The sequence below is a fragment of the Moschus berezovskii genome, chromosome 27, assembly GCF_049115385.1.
Source record: "Moschus berezovskii isolate FMDL1 chromosome 27, NW_MosBer_1.0, whole genome shotgun sequence".
Taxonomy (NCBI): domain Eukaryota; kingdom Metazoa; phylum Chordata; class Mammalia; order Artiodactyla; family Moschidae; genus Moschus; species Moschus berezovskii.
In genome coordinates, this window is record NC_142486.1 from 28,471,740 (window position 1) to 28,492,488 (window position 20,749).

Genomic DNA, 20,749 nt, shown 5'->3' on the forward strand with positions numbered 1-20,749 from the left:
TCTGTGGTGAATGGCCTGTTCCATTCCTGAGGGATGTTGATAGTGGGGGAGCTTGGAAGACTAAGCCCGGAAGTGCCGGTGAGTTTACTAGCATCTCCAGAATTTTACTACATGACTGATATCTTGTAATTAGCACACTTCTACCCTGACGCCCGGGACAGACTTTTTGAGGAGCGTTTGGAACGGCGCCACAGTCTCTCACTTGGGACCATTTGGGCTAGCCGGCGTGACGGCCAGGAACCGAAGCCTGGAGGGCCCCGCCCACACGCAGGCCCCGCCCCTCCGCGCCCCGCCCCGCCCACAGGCCCCGCCCCTCCGCCCGCGCCCCGCCCCGCGCAGGCCCCGCCCCTCTGCGCCGCGCCCCCGCCCCCGCCCCCCACCCCGAGACCCGCATTCCCCTCCCGACGGCGCTGCCGGGCAGCTCCACCTCATCTCGGCCCTGCCCGGCGCGGGCGCGCTGGACGTCAGCGCTGCCAACGTGGAAACGGCGGCGGGGCGCGGGAGGCGGAAGTAGCGCCTGGGACTGCCGGGCCTCCTTCGGGCTCCACCGGCCGCCTCAGTCATGGACGCGTCCCTGGAGAAGGTCCGTAGCTTGGGGTGGACTCGGCGCGGCGGCCCGAGACCCCCCTCGTCCGGGGCGACTGTTTGCCGCTCGGGAGCTGCCATTGTGACCCGGGAGGGGGCCGGGGGCTATCGGGCCCGCCTGAGGAGGCCTGGCTGTGAGGGCGTCCGTCTCGGCCCTCGCGGCTGGGGCCTGGTCACGTCACGGGGCCCGGGGTTCTCCAGGGTCCCCGTGGACCGGGAGGGGTCTTCGGGGCCGGGTTCTGTGCGGGCGCTGCGAACGACCCGGAGCCCAGTCGGGGGCCTCGGGGCCGACCTTGGGGCCTGCCTCCTCTCGGCTTGCCCTCTCGAATGACAGAGCCAGCAGTCTGCGGCCCCAGAAGCGCCTGGAATGAAGTCCCCAGTTGTTTGGGAGCCAACTGCAAACCTGTAGGTTGTCTGCGGTCTCCGAGTTTGCCTTCTTTAGCGTGCCTTGGAGTCACCTGGGGCCCTTGGTTAAAAAAAAAAAAATCCAGATTTTCAGCCCCGAAGTCCGAACCTCAGGGGGGCGGGACTGGGATTTGTGGGTTAAACAAGGTCCCCACGTGATTCTGATGCAGTAGTTTAAAGACCCCTGAGGTCCAGAAAGGGGCGGGGCTTCTGCGATGGTGAATTTCGTTTGGGGCGATGCTGCTGCCGCGCAACTTTCTGGCTCCCCCTTTTTGTGGCCAAGGGAGACCCTGGGGTCAGTCGGAAAACCACTGGAAGGAGCGTTTTCCTCTGGTCTCCTTTTGGGAGAACAGCAGCGTGGTGTACCTGGCTGACCGCTCTGGCATGTGAAATGGATTCTAATTGTCCCGGATTTAGGGCGGGTAAACGAGAGCCAGAGCTTGGGTTTCTTCATGGGTCGCTACCTTCAGACCTTGACTTTCTGCCCGCCTCAGAAGTCCTTCTGTCTACTAAGCTTGGGAGTCTGCTCGTCCAGATCCGGTTTTTCAGTTATGTGGGGTTCAGGAGCGATGGTAGGGTTTTAAGACTGCTTTATTTTAATTTTGAACTGGCAAATATTTGGTCTTTTTTTTTTTTTTTTCAATGCAGCAGCTGCTGTAGATTTGTTCACTTGTCACTGGCGAGTTGAAGGGAGTTAACTACAAGTTGAGCCAGAGGTCTTCACGTGCCCACTGTGATTTAGTCTACACGTTGGTTATTTCTCATAAATTGGGTGGAAGGAATCAAGAAAGGGCAAAGATAATATGTTTTTCTTCCACTGCCTCTGTGGTGAATGTTTCTGGCTAGGGACAAAGGCTTCCCAGGCTTCTGATGAACACAGTGTCTACCTTTTTTGGAGTTTTTAGTCTAAATCAGTGTTTCTCAACCACCAGGCAGTTTTCCCCACCCGGGGGGATAGTTCGGTCAACGTTTGGATACATATTTTGGTTGTCACAACCAGGAATTAGGGAGGGGCTTCAGGTTCCCAGTGAGTAGAGGCCAGAGATTCCTCTAACATGCGACATTGCTTCGGACAGACACCATGCCAGAGATTATCAGTAGTGCCGAGACCAAGAACCCTGGGTCTACAGCATATGTGGACCAGTCCGCCCGTTCCGTTCCGTCGCTCAGTCGTGTCCGACTCTCTGCGACCCCGTGGACTGTAGCCTACCAGGCTTCTCCGTCCATGGGATTCTCCAGGCAAGAATACTGGAGTGGGTTACCGTTTCCTTCTCCAGGGGATCTTCCAGTAGTTGAATACAAATGCCAGTGATTGAATACAAACGCCAGTGGTTGAATACCAAATGATGCTAACTATGTACCCTCAGTGTAGTTTCCTTTCCAATTTCATAAAGAAGATGGGAGCAGCTTTGTGTCATTTCAGTTAGAAACCGAAAGAACTGGAGTGTTCTCTTCCTCCAGGAATAGTTCATTACAGGCAAATCTAGGAAAGAGTGAGTTGGATTCCTGCTTTACATACTACTTTTTTGGTATTTGATCAGTATATTGCAGTGTTTGCTCCCTAAGTGTTAATTGGTGATAAAAGATCTAAACTCTTCAAATGAAGATCTGAAGAGGTACTGAAACTCCAGCATGCTTAAACCTGGCAGATTCACAAAAATTAGTGATATTTTAGGAATTCAGAATGTGTGGGCTGGAAGTCTCTGCCTTTGACCAGTGTGGAAATTCTGGAAGTTTTTCAGAACTAGCACTGTGTCTTATTTTTATATTCCTTGAAGCGATAGAGAGCTTTCCTTGTAATAAACAATTTCTCTTGGTGCTAAGTGGGCAGAAAAGAAAAAGCATTACTGTAATGTGAATGTTGAGGATTTTGTGTTCTGAAAATTAGTTTGCATCAAAGTAAAACATTGCATTGTGCCCATTATTCTGGTTTCTTTGAGGAATAGACTATTTTGTGTTAAATTCTACATTGCTAGTATGTATAAATTTAATTACTTTCTGAGCAGTTCTGAATGATCCCATTTAAACTGATCCCTGCATAATTAATAACAGAAACCACAGGGTTGTTTAATACCCATCCTCTAAAACTTCAAGTAATCTCTCTCCCTCTACACTGTACTGTACTATCGTTGTTTAATAGAATCACTCAGGACATTTCCTTTGGTCCAAATGTAATTTTGTACCCTTGCTTTTTTTTAAAGTAATATTCGGACTGCAAACCTGTGATAACAGAGCCTTTGCCTTGCCTTGATTTTTCTTTCACAATATATCAGTTGTCTTTTTGTATTCGAAATTATCGATATCCAGGAAAACTAGAGATAGGGTAATTAAAGTGAAAGTCGCTTAGTAGTGTCTAACTCTTTGTGACCCCATGGACTTTACAGTCCATGGGATTCTCCAGGCCAGAATACTGGAATGGGTAGCCTTTCACTTCTCCAGAGGATCTTCCCAACCCAGGATCAAACCCAGGTCTCCCACATTGCAGGAGGATTCTTTAACCGCCGAGCCACAGGGGAAGCCCAGTGTAATTCAAGGGGCAAGAAATTCAAACTAGAAGAGTAGGAGCCTCAAACCCTCAATACTGTATGTCCAACTCATAAGGAACAAGTCTCACAGTGTTTACTTATGTTTAAGTAAAATGTTGATCCAAGTTTTAAAAATGGCACAGGAAGTAATAAAACTGATGCTGAAGATCTTAATGAGGTTTTCAGCACACCTACATACACCTGTTAGGAAAAACCTGCTACTTTAAGCTTATAGAACAGCCCAGACCTTTTCCTGTTGCTTAGGGAAAAAAATCTCATTCTTCCTGGGTATTATGTTTAGACAAGGTGTATTGCAGTTCGTTTTGCATTTACTTTAATTCCAGCCTTGAGTAAACCGAGAGCAGCTGTCTCCTCCTTGGCACCCCTGACATTGGGCTGGGTCATTCTCTGCCATGGGGGCCATCCTGTGCACTGCAGGGTGTTTCGCTGCATCCCTGACCTCCACCCGCTCAATGCCAGTAGCATCTCCTCCCCCGCAGTGTGACAACCAAAAACATCTCAAATTGAGGCAGTTGTCCCCTAGGGGTGAGAGGATCCCCTCTGGTTGAGAACCACTGACTTAGAGAATCTAGAGCTGCACCGTCCATCAGCCATATTTGGCTGTTTAAATTTAAATCTGATTAATTAAAATTGAGTAAGTATAAATTCAGTTCCTCAGTCACACGAGCCACATTTCAAGCGTTCAGCAGTCACAGCGTGGTTTGTAGCTATAGTCCCGGGCAGCATAGATAATAGCACATTTCCATCACCACAGAAAGTTCTGTTGGACAGTGGTGTAGAGTGGGGCCAGTTTATTTATTGTATATCTAACTCTTGGTTCTAAGAGAGGCAACTTGGAGCCTGTTTCTAACCTAAATAATTACAGCCAAGCCCGTTTTTGATCGTTGTACTCATCCTGAGCTTAGTGTCCCCTCCCCCTGGGATTTGGTTTCTGAAAATTCTGTTCCCCACTCACAGTTCATGAAGAGCAGTAGGAGCTGTGTGGCAGGAACATTGCTGATCGTTACTGAGAAGAACTATCAGAATTTCTACCCCTGCTCTCTACTTCAGTGCTCACAGAAAGAACCCCCCTTAGCCAAACTTGAAATGATCGGTTTCTGTGATATGCCTTTGTGGATCCCACTCTTACAGAGAAAAGGAAGGCTTCCGTGAGGAGATGATCACCTATAATGTTCATTTAAAGCTGACCTCTGCATTATTGTGATGGAGGGTTTTGCATATAGGTGCGTGGTGCCTAGGGCAGTAAATGATTATTAAATGCTGGGTGTCAGGGAAACATGGCACAAAGTTCCTGATCCTAAACATTTATGACATCTATGGTTCTTGGTTTATTCAAGATTTCAGATGCAGTTTATTCAAGATGTGCAGTAGTTAACAGTAGAGCTATTGGTGGAGGGATTGGGGGCAGGAGGAGAAGGGCACGACAGAGAATGAGATGGCTGGGTGGCATCACTGACTCGATGGACATGAGTTTGAGTGAACTCTGGAGTTGGTGATGGACAGGGAGGCCTGGCGTGCTGTGATTCATGAGGTTGCAAAGAGTCGGACACGACTGAGCGACTGAACTGAACTGAGGCCTGGGTATTCCACCTTATCTAGGATTTTGAGTTATAATTATAGATAGCAGTTGCTTGAACTTAATGTCATCTGTTTTCACCCAGAGCAGAAACTTACTTTGACTTAAAGTTTTTTATTGCTGGTCATCTACAGTCAAAGCCCTGTGCTGAGTTCAGAAAGAGACACAAGATGCATAAGATATGATCTCTGAAAGAGGTTACAGTAAGGGGCATACAAGTTTAGGCAAAACCTTATATAGCAAGTGAAAGTTCGCTCAGTCATGTCTGACTCTTTGTGACCCTGTGGACTATACAGTCCATGGAATTCTCCAGGCCAGAATACTGGAGTGGGTAACCTTTCTCCTCTCCAGGGTTTCTTCCCAACCCAGGGATAGAACCCAGGTCTCCAGCATTGCAGGCAGATTCTTTACCAGCTGAGCCATAAGGGAAGCCCAAGAATCCTGGAGTGGGTAGCCTATCCCTTCTCTGGGGGATCTTCCTGACCCAGGAATTGAACCGGGGTCTCCTGCTTTGCAGGTGGATTCTTTATCAATTGATTTATCAGGGAAGCACTTTGTGTAGCAAAGAGGGATAAAAAGAAGCACAGGAATTAAGAAACAAAGGGCATCGAGTGAGTGGCCAGGAAAGTTTATGTGGAAGAGATTCTTTAGGTAGAACACTTAGTTCAGAATCACTTTTCTAGGTTTGTTCTAAATGTAAATATAATGCAGTTTTTTCCTTTATATTTGTGCCTAATGTTACTGCTTAAGTATATGTTCGTCACTCAGTTGTGTCTGACTCTTTGTAGTCCCACAGACTGTAGTCTGCCAGACTCTGTCCATGGAATTCTCCAGGCAAGAATACTGGAGTGGGTTGCCATTTCCTTCTCCAGGGGATCTTCCTTACCCAGGAATTGAACCTGGGTCTCCTGCATTGCAGGCAGATTCTTTACCAGGGAAGCTCCCAGTGTTACTGCTGGTAGAACGTAAATTAAGAGAAAAGAAGCCATTTTGTCTCTTGAAGTTAAATCAGATATTAAAAGATATATATATTTATATGCCTCCAATCACATTGAAAATATCCAGAACTTCCTTTCAGAAATTTATCTAGCTTAAATCGAATCTATTCTCTCCAAACAATATTTAAGGGCTATAAAATTGTTCTGAGTTTAATATTCGTTTAATTTCTGTTACTGTCATCATAGTTTTTGTTGTTTTCTTTGTGGCAAATATTAAGTGTTTAGCTGCCTTAATGTTAGATAGTTCTTGAGTCCAGCCTGGGGCCCTACCTACTTTTTAAAAAATGTTTTCTAATGCCTGTGGAAAAGGCATTGAGTTTCAGATGACTGAGGGACAGTAAACTTTTCTAAGATCTTTTTGCTATATGCATAAAAAGTAGAAACAGCAAAATAAAGCCTTCAATTTGAAGGTGCAACTCAGTGACACTGAACATGTTGCTGCTATAAGGCTTTCAGTAACCTAATGAGACTGAATTGCTTATTAGACTGGACATTGTATTGGGTGGAGTCCTATGAACCTGCTGGTTTTGGCCCCTGGAAATAGCTGAATATTGGCAGATTCACAGAGTCACAGTTTTACTCAGTAAAGGCCTAAAGAAACATAGAGGCTTCAAGAATTGATGGTTTCCTTTCCTGAGAATTATTATTAAGGTAAGGTTGACAACATTAAATCTGCATAATTCCAATTCAATTTTGGAAATAATTGTATTGATAAGGGCAATGGATATCTTTATCTTTCTGAATTGATCCCCCCACCAAGTCCTAGGAAACACCTTCTTAAAGGAGCGTGTCTCAGTGACTTATTTTTTCCAGTGACTATAGCATGCTTTTCTTTAAGCAGTTTTCTTTTTTGTTCCAGAGTAAGTATGTGATTCTATGTGATTCCAAATAAACTAGTAAACTTTTTAGAACTAGAGCTTGCTTGTTGTGGTATTTTTCCTTCCTGTAGTTATTGGCACTCATGATAAAATGTGTAAGTGAATTGATTCTCCAGAAGTAGTAGTCTCTTGGAATATAGTTTTTGAAATTTTTGAATTCCTGGTCTTCCCAGCAGGTATCTTTTTAAAAGATTTTTTAATTTAGTTATGTATTTATTTTTGGCTGTGCTGGGTCTTCTTGCTGAGCGGACTTTTCTCTAATTGTGCCAATAGGGGGCTCCTCTCTAGCTGTACTGTGCGGGCTTCTTACCTCAGTGGCTTCTGTTGTTGCAGAGCACGGGCCCTTGGTGCACAGGCTTCAAATGGCTCACGGGCTTAGTTGCTCTGGCATGTGGGATCTTCCCAGACCAGGGATTGAACCGGTGTCTTCTGCATTAGCTGGGAGATTCTTTACCATTGAACCACCAGGGACGCCTGGGCATCTTATGGCAGTGAACTGAATGGCCCTTTTTCCTTCTGCATACATCTGTTGATGCCAGATTTGATCTGGTGTCACTGTGTTTCATCCTTACTGATACCAGATTTTTTCCCTCTTATTTATGTATTTTTGCCCCTTCTTTTTCCTATCTGTTCTTTTCTGCTGCTTTTCTTGAGGAATTTGTAAGGTTACATACTAACACCTTATGCAACATTTGTATATCCCTTTTTAACTAAAATATTTTGCTTAATGAGCCAGTAAATACAGGATGTCTTCATGTTCTCACACACTCACGCATAGAGTCCATGATGGTTAAAAATAAAAGATTTTCCAAGAGTGTCCAATTCTTAAAAGACAAACAGATGAAAGTATCTGGTTCTTAATTAAATTCTTTTCTGTTGGCGCTACATAAAAGTATTTAGAAATGTAGAAACTGAGGCCCCACCAGTGAGAAAGTCAGGTTTGCAAGGTGCTCTGTCCTCTTGGAGGGTCCCTGTCATCTCTTCTGGTTAACCCGTAAGAAACAGCTGTGTTCGTGGAGCAGCTGCTGCTGCTGAGAAACTCTGCTTCTCAGAGATGTGTAGTATTTAGGGTATTTGTTTAGTGCTAGACAGTAGGCATTCTTTACGTTTATATCTCTTATGTTTTCACCTGGGAGGAAAATGTATGGTTTTTGGAGAGTTGATACTTGCATGATTATCACTATCCAGGATTAAACTTGCTTAGAAAGCTGTAGGAGGCTGAAGAGTAGGTGGAATGTTAAAAACATCAATTCAGAGCTTTATCTGATTGCCTTGATCAGTGGAAGAAAGATAGTGATTCGTTGGGTTTTTTTTTTAATTGAAGTGTAGTAGATTTGGGCTTCCCTGGTGGCTTAGCAATAAAGAATCAGCCTGCAATGCTTGAGACCCAGGTTTGATCCCTGGGTCAAGAAAATCCCTTGGAGAAGGGATTGAGTATCCACTCCAGTATTCTTGCCTGGAGAATTTCATGGACAGAGGAGCCTGGCAGGCTACAGTCCGTGGGATTGCAAGAGTTGAATATGACTGAGTGACTACACTACCACCACCACCATACTTGACTTACGATGTTGTGGTAATGTCTGTGTAGTGACTTTTTTATGTCTAATGCAAACGTTGAAGGTTTAGGTCTGCATTTTTAAAATAGCCATTATTCATATACCGTTTGTGAGCTTTGTCACATCACTTTACCACTTGTATTATTATTTGCTGAATATTTCTTTTCAGTCAACTCAATCAATTTGCCCTCCTTTTTTAAAAATTAAGGAACAATTTATATACAATAAAAACACAGACTCTACACAGTTTGAGTTTGGGCAGTTGTGTATAGTCGCATCAGTTCAGTTCAGTCATGAAGTCATGTCTGATTCTTTGCAACCCCATGTACTGCAGCACGCCAGGCCACCTGTTCATCACCAACTCCCGGAGCTTACTCAGACTTGTGTCCATTGAGTCGATGATGCCATCCAACCATCTTATCTTCTGTCATCCCCTTCTCCTCCTGCCTTCAATCTTTCCCAGCATCAGGGTCTTTTCCAGTGAGTCAGTTTTTCACATCAGGTGGCCAAAGTATTGAAGTTTCAGCTTCAGCATCAGTCCTTCCAATGAATATTCAGGACTGATTTCTTTTAGGATGGACTTGTTGGATCTCCTTGCTGTCCAAGGGACTCTCAAGAGTCTCCTCCAACACCACAGTTCAGAAGCATCAGTTCTGTGGCACTCAGCTTTCTTTATAGTCCACCTCTCACATCCAAACATGACTGCTGGAAAAACCGTAACTTTGACCAGGCGGACCTTTGACGGCAAAGTAATGTCTCTGCTTTTTAATATGCCGTCTAGGTTGGTCATAGTGTTTCTTCCAAGTAGCAGATATTTTTTAATTTCATGGCTGCAGTCACCATCTGCAGTGATTTTGGACCCCAAGAAAATAAAGTCTGTCACTGTTTCCACTGTTTCCCCGTCTGTTTGCCATGAAGTGATGGGACTGCGTGCCATGATCTAACTTTTCTGAATGTTGAGTTTTAAGCCAACTTTTTCACTCTTCTCTTTCACTTTCATCAAGAGGCTCTTTATTTCTTTGCTTTCTGCCATAACAGTGGTGTCATCTGCATATCTGAGGTTATTGATATTTCTCCCGTAAATCTTGATTCCAGCTTGTGCTTCATCCAGCCTCGCATTTCACATGATGTACTCTGCATATAAGTTAAATAAGCAGGGTGACAATATACAGCCTTGACGTACTCCTTTCCCGATTTGGAACTAGTCTGTTGTTCCATGTCCAGTTCTAACTGTTGCTTCTTGACTTGCATACGGATTTCTCAGGAGGCAGGTCAGGTGGTCTGGTATCCTGTGTCTTTCAGAATTTTCCACAGTTTGTTGTGATCCACACAGCCAAAGGCTTTGGCATAGTCAATAATAAGGCAGAATAGATGTTTTTCTGGAACTCTCTCACTTTTTCAGTGATCCAACAGATGTTGGCAATTTGATCTGTGGTTCCTCTGCCTTTCTAAATCCAGCTTGAACATCTGGAAGTTCACGGTTCACATACTGTTGAAGCCTAGCTTGGAGAATTTTGAGCATTACTTTGTTAGCATGTGAGATGAGTGCAGTTGTGCGGTAGTTTGAATATTCTTTGACATTGCTTTTCTTTGGGGTTGGAATGAAAACTGACCTTTAAGCCCTGTGGCCATCGCTGAATTTTCCAAATTTGCTGGCATATTAAGGGCAGCACTTTCACAGCATCATCTTCTAGGAGTTGAAATAGCTCAGGTGGAATTCCATCACCTCCACCATTTTTGTTCATAGTGATGCTTCCTAAGGCCCACTTGACTTTGGACGCCAGGATGTCTGGCTCTAGGTGAGTGATCACATCATCATGGTTGTCTGGGTCATTGAGATCTTTTATGTATAGTTCTTCTGTGTGTTCTTCTGCTTCTGTTAAGTCCATATTGTTTTTGTCCTTTATTTCTGTCCTTCATGTGAAAGTGAATAATATAATTTTGGGTCACACTTTGGTGTGCTGGTTTAATTGAACAAAATGTGTTCAAGGGCTCAATTAAGCACCTTGAAAGCTGAAAAAATTTTAAGTGTATGTAGAGCTGTGCTGTGCTTAGTTGCTTAGTTGTATCTGACCCTTTGCAACTCCATGGACTGTAACCCACCAGGCTCCTCTATCCATGGGGATTCTCCAGGCTAGAATACTGGAGTGGGTTGCCATGCCCTTCTCTAGTGGATCTTCCCAACCCAGGGATCGAACCCATGTCTCCCACATTGCAGGCAGATTCTTTACCGTCTGAGCCATCAGGGAAGCCCTGGAGAGCAGTGGTTCCCAAATCTTTGGCCCTGGGATTTTATTCTTCTTCTGCTGTAGTGTCCATTTTTGAAAGGTTGTTACAAACAACTTCTCAGTTAATAAAATTTGTCTGTTAACAAATGATTGTTTATTTTGTTCCTAATAACTGGATATGAATTTTCAGTGACATCCATTAAAATGATGTGAGTCCCCATCCCCTAAACTGCAGGCTACATCCTATATATGAGATGTTAGATCAATTTAGCAAATCATGACCAGCAGTTTTTCAGAAAAATGAAATAGAATAAAATGATAAATATAACATATTCCAAATAATAGGAGTATTACCTCATAACTGAGTTGATATAATTCTAGCCAAAGGCAAAAATAAGTATTTTCCCCCGTTAATTCAAATAATTTATTTTTCAAATAAATTTAGTTTCCTACAACTTTGAAAAGTTGAGAGTTACTTCCAGACCTCCTTTACTATTTTATCTTGCATTTGACTTTCAATTTTTTTTCTCTAACATTTAAGTTGTGAGAATTTGAGTGATATTTTAACATTACATATATACTATTTCTTCTTTTGATAGTAGCAGAATATTTTAATATCCCACACTGAAAGTGATGGAAATCCACTAGTATAAAAGTCATTGTTAAAAAATGCTTATAAAAGAATGAATGGCAGGGCTCGTTTTACAAAATGAGCTGTCTGGTTTTCTGACAGTTACCATATGAGCAATTAAATGGTTCCCCTTAGGAGCTTTGAAATTGCATTAAGCCATGGCATGCATCTCTGTTAGACATAATTGAAGCAAAAATATGGAATCCACTTCATTACACAGAATCAGCCGTAGCTGAAATATAATTTACAAATTTGCAGTCTAATGGCTAATAGTTTAATAACAGATTCTGAATTTTCAGTAGTGTGCATGTGGTGGTTTTGTAATTAGAAAGTGAACCAGTGGATATACACACTCTGTATATGTTTTGTTGCACATTTGGGCTCTGTTTTTAAACAGTATAATTGCTCCAAGCCTCTTGAGGGCTGAAGGAGCCCAGTTGAGTGGAGACCCTCAGAAGTGTGTGTTGGCTGCAGGGCCCTTTCCTAGAAAAACATCTCGAAACACCACATTCATGTTCAACCTGGGTTGGCTTGCTTCAGGTCAGCAGAAAAGATGACAGAAGGGAAACAGACGGAACACCAACTGACTTCAAAAGGGATGGTTAGATAGTCCATGGGGTCGCAAAGAGTTGGACACGACTGAGAGACTTCACTTTCACTTTCATGTATGGATGTGAGAGTTGGACTGTAAAAAAAGCTGAGTCCCCAAAGAACTGGTTCTTTTGAATTGTGGTACTGTGTAAGATTCTTGGGCTTCCCTTATGGCTCAGCTGGTAAAGAATCCGCCTGCAGTGTGGGAGACCTGGGTTCAATCCCTGGGTTGGGAAGATCCCCTGGAGAAGGGAAAGGCTACCCACTCCAGTATTCTGGCCTGGAGAATTCCATGGACTGTATACTCCATGGAGTCGCAAAAAGGTGGACATGACTGAGCGACTTTCACTCATAAGACTCTTGCCCTGGAGAAGGAAATGGCAACCCACTTCAGTATTCTTGCATGGAGAATCCCCATGGACAGAGGAACTTGGCAAGCTACAGTCCATGGGGTCGCAAGAGTTGGACACAACTTAGCAACTAAACCACCACTGCCACCCTAAGACTCTTGAGAGTCCCTTGGACAGCAAGGAGATCAGTCAGTCAGTCCTAAGGGAAATCAACCATGAATATTCTTTGGAAGTATTGATGCTGAAGCTCCAATAATTTGGCCACCTGATGTAAAGAGTTGACTCATTGGAAAAAAACCCTGATGTTGGATAAGATTGAAGGCAGGAAGAGAAGGGGATGATGGAGGATGAGATGGTTGGATGGCATCACTGATTTGATGGTCATGAGTTTGAGCAAACTCATGAGTTTGAGAGAGTGAAGGACAGGGAAGCCTGGCGTGCTGCAGTCCATGGGGTCGCAAAGAGTTGAACATGACTGAGCGACTGAACAATGAAAACCTCAAGTGTCTTCTTGCCTACTAACCTTCTTCATCCTGAACTTTGTCTCTAAGACAGAATTCTAAGATATCCCTATCTTGTCCAGTAAATTCATCTACGTAATAAACTTTTGGAGGAAGCAGCCCCTTTGTGTCAAAAAAAAAAAAAAAGGGGATGGTTAGACTCAGTTACTTTTTTTGTTAATAAAGGGGCCTTTTTTCAGGAATTGTTTCTAGTTGGCCCCCAATTTTTAATCAGGCCCCTTATACTCAAGATTTAAATGAGGGAAAATATATTGTTTATAGGTAGGAAAAGATGTCTCTTGTAACAATACTGTGCGATCTTAAGCATTGAGAAAAGTGCCATGGGCAGTACCTGCACTGCAGTGCGCTCCTTTTGAATTATATGTTGTCTTTGGTTTTACCTTATAACTCATGAACAGCCAGCACTTTAAACATTTGCCTGGCCTTCGCTAGGTGGAATACTGATTTAAGATAGGAAGTAAACACTGTAGTGAAGGCTGGGGTAACTGTACATCCTGATTTGCCCAGGACTGTCCCAGTTTGAACCTGTTGTCCTGGCTTAATTATTAATAGTACTGCCTTGACTCTTAAATATGCTCAGGTTTGGGTAATCAGTTTATCATCATCTAGTTGAGGCTGTTGTAGAATAGAAGTTTTACACAGAGTCTTCTGATAAACTAACATTTATCTAGGTGAAAATATCAATCAAACAAGGATTACCTTTAAAATGAGACCTTACTTAGCTCTAATTATGATTTTGCGACAAGAACTTTTTCAAAGTGTAAGTTGCTTTGTTTTCTTATTTGATGAAATTGAGGGGCAGTATTGCCTAGTGGTTAAGAGCACTGGTTCTAGAGTAATTCAGACTTTGTTTTATTTAAAAAAAAATTTTTTTTTTTTGCCATACCTCAAGGCATGTGGGATCTTAGTTTCCTGACCAGGAATCAAATCTGCACCTCCTACATCGGAAGCTTGGAGTCTTAACCACTGGAGTGCCAGGGAAATTCCCAGATCTTGTTTTAAATTCTGGCTCTGAAGCCTACTAACTCTGTGCCTTTGAGTTTGCTAGGAAGTAACGTATGTAATCACTTCATGGCAAATCGATGGAGAAAAAGTGGTGGAAGCAGTGACAGATTTTAATTTCTTGGGCTCCAAAATCACTGCATATGGTAACTTCAGCCATGAAATTAAAAGATGCTTACTCCTTGGAAGGAAAGCTGTGAGAAACCTAGACAGCATATTGAGAAGCAAAGACATCCCTTTGCTAACAAAGGCCCATATAGTCAGTGATAAATGGTTTTCCCAGTAGTCATGTATGGATGTCAGGACCGTATGTGGACCATACAGACTGAGTGCTGAAGAATTGACGCTTCTGAACTGTGGTGCTGGAGAAGACTCTTGAGAGTCCCTTGGACAGCAAGGAGATCAAACTAGTCCATCCTAAAGGAAATCAACTCTGAATATTTGTTGGAAGGACTAATGCTGAAGCTCCAATACTTTGGCCACCCGATGCAAAGAGCCGACTCATTGGAAAGACCCTGATGCTGGAAAAGATTGAGGGCAGGAGGAGAAGGGGACAACAGAGGATGAGATGGTTGAATGACATTACCGATTCAATGGACGTGAGTTTGAGCAAACTCTGGGAGATAGTGAAGTACACAAAAGCCTGGCGTGCTACAGTTCTTTGGATCATAAAGAGTAAAACTGACTTAGCGAATAAACAACAACAGTGTATATAAAGGTGTTAATTAGATGATGCCTGGAATATAGAGAGCAGTTCAGTAAGTGTTAGCAATGAGGGATCACAGTAAATTAAGGATCACAAATCTCATTGAGTCCTTTTTCTGTGCCAGACCCTGTGTTAGGTGCTAAGGGTTGAAAAATATGACATTTTCCCCGGGAACCTGGCATAGATATACTCTTTTTTTCTTCCCTGAATAATGTAAACAGTCTTCCTCTAAATACTGAATAATGAACATCTTTATTCAACTTAATTCTTCGCTCATTTTGGTTTGTGTCTGGCTGTTGCCCTGCTATTGTTTATTAACATTTATCACACAAGTCCTTTGTCTGGCCCTGTGACAGGTATTGAGGTTGGGAAATGTGAAGAAGAAGCAGTCACTCTCCTCAGTAGAAGTGTATGGAGGCATGGCTTTTAGTTTTAAGTAACCAATTGATAAATATTTTTCTTAGAGCATTCTTTGACTTAAGGCCTGATACCCTGCAGCTGGGTAACATTTTATAGTTTGGATTATCCTGTTAACAGAACAAGCCCACACGGGCCTATAGCATTGGAGTCACATTCTATTCACATTTAACTAAATGTGCTATTTTTCTTACCCATCCGCTACCCCACCCACTGCCCCCACTTCACTCTCTAAAAGAGAGTAGGAGCACGAACAATTTAAATGTCAGCCTTTCCACTCAATGAGTGTGTGCTCCTGAGAGAGAGAGGCTCAGATGGGGAAATATGAATCTGCACTTCCCTCCTGCCTCTTTCAATGTCAGCGTCTTGTCAGCACATGTGATTCTGATGTTTAAAAATAAGTATTATCATATGAAGCAGCTTCTTAAGTCAACTGCTTTGTCTATCCTTAACTGAAAAATCTGTTCAGTCTTATAGGAAAAGTTATCTGTGTTGAACTTAGAGCCAGTATGTTGATGTCCAGTATGCTGTGCCTTCCTGAGGGGTTTCAGAGGCAATATGGCAATCCAAGACTCAGGCTGAGTTTGGACATTTTAGGCCTATTGTTGTTTAGCTGCTTAGTTGTGTCTGACTCTTGCGATCTCATGGACTTTAGCCCTCCAGGCTCCTCTATCCATGGGATTCTCGAGGCAAGAATACTGGAGTGGATTGCCATTTCCTTCTCCGAGGGATAAAATCTGGGATTTTATCTGGAATAAAATCTGCATCTCCTGCCTTGCAGACCGATTCTTTACCAGTGAGCCACAAGGGAAGCCCTTGAGGCCTATAAGAGAAGGCAAACTCAGTGGGAGTCTGAATGGCTGCCTTCAAGAAGCATATGATCTTACTGGGGAGAATACCTGTACTGGGAAGGCCACCTGTAACACAGTTCACGGTGAGGGATGTGAGAAATTGGGCAGTTACATATTAGAATGGCCTTGGGTTCAAGCCTTCCATCCTGCTGTCCCCATAAATATCAGTACAGTCATTTGTCAGGCAGTGAGTCCAGATGTTTGATTTAGGAAAAAATGGTATCGATATAATTAGAGGGGATGTGAAAAAGTGAAAATGATTTTATCCATAAGGGTTTCTTGAAAGTAGTGGATCCTGATTTAATAGGTAGTTCAGTTCAGTCGCTCAGTTGTGTCCGACTCTTTGCGACCCCATGAATCATAGCAGGCCAGGCCTCCCTGTCCATCACCAACTCCCGGAGTTCACTCAAACTCATGTCCATCGAGTTGGTGATGCCATCCAGCCATCTCATTCTCTGTCGTCCCCTTCTCCTCCTGCCCCCAATCCTTCCCATTTCAGACAGGACAGATGTTATAAGCATGAAACAGGGAAGAGTAATTGATCAAGCAAACGGTTTGTCTTTGCATTTGGCCAGATGCTCAAAGATTGGAGTGTCACAGGAGATGTGGGTGGTAAGGACCTTGACCAGCAGACCGGGGAGCAAGATCACTTCTCTTGACCATTATCTTGTTCTTCCTCCTACTCAGAATTGTTAAGGAAGAACAAGGAGACCCTTTTAGATTGCTCTCTCACCTACCTTGTGGTTATATTTAAATTGTGATTTTTATTGGAAACGCCTGTTGTTTTTTAAGTGATTTTTCCATCGTTTGTAAAAGTCAGGTCGGGTGTGGCTACGTGATTCTTTTCTAACCCCTTGTAGAATCAGTGTGATGTAATAGAGGCAGAAACAGATCAGGAAGCCAGGGTTCTGGCAGCTCTCCGTCTTTTATTAGTTCCATGAGCCTAGGCAGGTCACTGTCCTTCTCTAAGTCTTCGTTTCCTCCCTGAAATGTGACACCAGGACTTCCCTGGCCTGGCGGTCCAGTAGTTGCTGCTGCTGCTGCTAAGTCACTTCAGTCGTGTCCGACTCTGTGTAACCCCATAGATGGAAGCCCACCAGGCTCCCCCGGCCCTGGGATTCTCCAGGCAAGAACACTGGAGTGGGTTGCCATTTCCTTCTCCAATGTGTGTAAGTGAAAAGTGAAAGTGAAGTCGCTCAGTCGTGTCCGACCCTTAGCGACCCCATGGACTGCAGCCCACCAGACTCCTTCTTCCATGGTATTTTCTAGGCAATAGTACTGGAGTTGCTTGCCATTGCCTTCTCTGGGTCTAGTAGTTAGGACTCTGCAATTCCACTGCAGGGGGCACTGTTTGGATCCTTGGTTGGGGAACTAAGATCCCACTTGCCATGCAATGCAGGCAAAAATAAGTAAGTTTTATAAATAATTAAAATATTAGACTGGAAACAGAGGCTTTCATGCTATACTTTTCCTTTTTTGCAAACCTGACTCAAAACCCTGTTGTTAAAAACAGAGCTGATCTCCTTAAAGGGAGCAGAGCTGGAAGCTCCAGGTGGCTGCCGAGCCCCTTCTCCTTAAAGTTCTTCCCAAGAGTCTTAAGGCTCAAAAGAACGCAGATTGGCAGTTCCTAGACTAGCCCTCTAAGGTCCCTTCTTGATTTAACATTTTCTGATACTTACACTGGGGCTTCCCTGGTGCCTCAGACGGTAAGGAACCTGCCTGCAGTGTGAGAGATGCAGGTTTGATCTGTGGGTTGGGAAAATCCCCTGGAGAAGGGAATGACTACCCACTCCAGTATTCTCATACTGGTAAACAGTAGAATTTCTTTAAGAAAAAGAACACAATTTTGAGGAGGTAGTGCACTACTAAAGGTAATACTCATTGCACATCTACGTAAGGTAAACTGTTACTAGGTACAGTGGACAATAGGAAGAAACTGCAGGTGAATACACTTGCAGTACACTTGATGAAGAGGGAAACAACAGAGAGCTTTATAATTGTTTATAACTCAACTTGTGCTCCACAGAGATTCAAGGCAACAAGGCTGTCTCCCTAAAAATTGTTACGGAGATGTAAGAAGAAAGAGTGAATGTTTTAATTCTGTGAGAATTGAAAAAATTTAGTTCCGTCTGTGTTTTGAATAGGAGGTAGATGTACCCTGAATGATAAAAGCTCCCCCTGACTCTTTGGAGATGTCACTATTACGAGTTTGTGCAAGTGTCCAGAGGTTTTAGAAGCACTTGCAAATTCTTGAATGTAGGAGTTTCATGTGATTGCTGTTACCCGTTAGCACGAACTGGGTAGCTCGGAACAGCAGAAATAGATTCTCTCTCAGTTCTGGAGGCCAGGAGTTTGAAATCATCGTCATTGAGCTGAAATCAAGGGATGACAGGGCGCACTCCCTCCAGAAGCTCTGGGCTGTCCCTTGCTTTCTTGTCCCAGCTTCTGTTGCTTGCCAGCCACACTGCCTTTATTGGTGGCACCATCACTCCAGTTTTAAGGGCGGCATCTTCAGATCTCCCTCTGCTCTGTCTACGCATCGCCTGCTCCCTGTGTTTATGTGTGGTCTCCTTCCAGTTCTGTCATGTTGGTTCCTGCTGTTGCTCACCTGGATGGTCCATAGTTTAAGCACATCTGCAGAGACTTTGTCACATAAGGGACACACTCACCAGTTCTAGGGATTGGGGTGTGAACATCTGCTGGGGGCTAGTTTGCAGCATGGTGGTGGTGGTTCAGTCGCTAAGCAGCATCCAATCCTCGCGACCCCATGGACTGTAGCCCGCCAGGCCCCTCTCCCCATGGGATTTCTCAGGCAGGAACACTGGGTTGCCATTTCCTTCTCCAGGGGATCTTCCCAACCCAGGGATCGAATCCGCATCTCCTGCATTGCAAGCAGATTGTTACCACTGGGCCACCAGGGAAGCCCCATTTTTCAGCCCTACTACAGCCGTAAAACAAATAGTATGCTGTTTGTACTTCTCTGGACTTTGTTCTAATAGTGAAAAACTCGAGTAATCTAAAAGGCCCATTAATTCAGGACTGTTAGACTATAGTACATCCATCAGATGCAAAAAGGTGTCACCGCTAAAGAGAATGAAGTGGACCTACCGATGTGGAACCGTACTCACTGTGAAGAAAGCAGCAGTGGGGAGCAGTGCGCATGAGGGAAGGGAAGCTGGAGAGACGCATGTCAAAAGCGGCCTCCCCGGGGCAGTGGGATGTTTTCACGTTACACCTCGTACTATTGGAATTTTGACGTCAAGCATGTGCTTCATAACCTGTATGTTATAATAAATCCAGAAGAAAATGGACTTAAAATTTAGTTTTTTTCTTGATGAACTCTGTTGTGGAAGTAATAGAAGGTTGTTAACATTTAACCTTTTGAAAAAATTTTTTCCAGATAGCAGACCCTACTCTAGCTGAAATGGGAAAAAACTTGAAGGAGGCCATGAAGATGCTCGAGGACAGTCAGAGGTGAGCCTGTGGAACAGATGTGACCCCATTAAACGTGTTCAGCCTGCTGTGAAACTGGTGGCACTGGTTTCCTGCTGTTAAAGACACCTCTTGCTTTCAGAATGTCATGCTTAGCTGCAGCTGATTTTAAAATTGGCGTTTGTCTTGAGTGGAAGGTGCTTATCATTAAAGGATTTTGAAATTGAGGGGCAGAACTTATAATTTTCACGTCTGCCTATTAAAAGTTTACTTACTATATTAACTTGACTCTATAAATACTTCTTATTGTATATTCAGGTCATATAGTACATCAAGTAAACAAGAAATGGGTTGAAGTATTATTATTTTTTTTAGTATTCTTTTCCTGAAATTAAACTATACCCCAGCCTGGTGGGGCTGGGATGGGGTGGGGAAGGGATGTATGTTTCAAATCCCACATCAGTTACTAGAGCTTATGAGCAACATTATCACATGTTCATGCTTCAATGTTAGAAATATAACAGTTTTTTATTTCCTTTAAATTAGAAGAACAGAGGAGGAAAATGGAAAGAAGCTCCTATCAGGGGATATTCCAGGGCCACTGCAAGGCAGGTAGGTGGCAAGGAAGAGAAGCACTTTTTCCTACTGTTTAGCACAGGGAAGCGACTTAGCAGCAGCAGCAGCAGCACAGGGAACTTCTGCTCAATGTTATGGGAAGGGAGTTTGGGGCAGAATGGATACATGTATATGTATGGCTGAGCCCCTTTACTGTCCACCTGATGTTATCACAACATTGTTAACAGCTGTACTCCGGTATAAAAGGTTTTTTAAAAAACCAACAGATAAGCACCTTTACGTGGGGTGTACATTTTCTTTAAACCAAGATTTTACCATCACTGATTTACAATTTTGATGAACACAAAGCCAATTGAGAGTTCTGTGCAGTGTAACATCAGAAAAGTGAAGTGCTGTTGGCTGGTTGGTGATGCTGCTATACCTACTGTTTCTCCCCCTTCCCCGTTCTGAGTTTAACACAGCCTCTTAGAAGCATATGCAGACTCATAATATAACTCATGTATCATACTTGTTTCATCCTTGAAACCAGCCATCTGTTTGGTAGACTGAGCTTTATTGTGAGAGTTATTTTAACTTGATAAGATTTACCATTGTATTATATAGTAAGGAAAGGAAAATGAAAGGAAAACATCAGCTCATTTATTAGTAGAGTGATTTATTTTTTTGGAAACTAAAGGAAATCTGTCACATGTTTGTGGTTTGAAGTAGCAGGGAAAATATCAGGAAAATAGGTAGTTATCCAGCCAACAGTTTTCACAGGGTGTTAGCACTTAATTTGGAGTTTAAGTCCTGGCCCAGTTTCCTTCAGACAAACTTATTTTTTTTTTTATAACCAGGAAACTGTACATAGGTAAATAGAACAACTCCCTTAAGTTGTCCTTTGACCCGAATATAAATATC

General features: G+C 43.4%; 1 protein-coding gene across 1 annotated transcript in view; it reads left to right on the top strand.

The window, feature by feature from the left end:
- Positions 1-366: 366 nt before the first annotated feature.
- Positions 367-20,749, top strand: part of PDXDC1 (pyridoxal dependent decarboxylase domain containing 1) — a 57,314-nt gene continuing 36,931 nt past the window's right edge. The window contains exons 1-3 of the mRNA XM_055409537.2: positions 367-583; positions 19,242-19,315; positions 19,820-19,885. Coding sequence (XP_055265512.2) covers positions 563-583; positions 19,242-19,315; positions 19,820-19,885 — 161 coding nt within the window. The 5' untranslated portion in view covers positions 367-562. The remainder of the gene's footprint in view (positions 584-19,241; positions 19,316-19,819; positions 19,886-20,749) is intronic.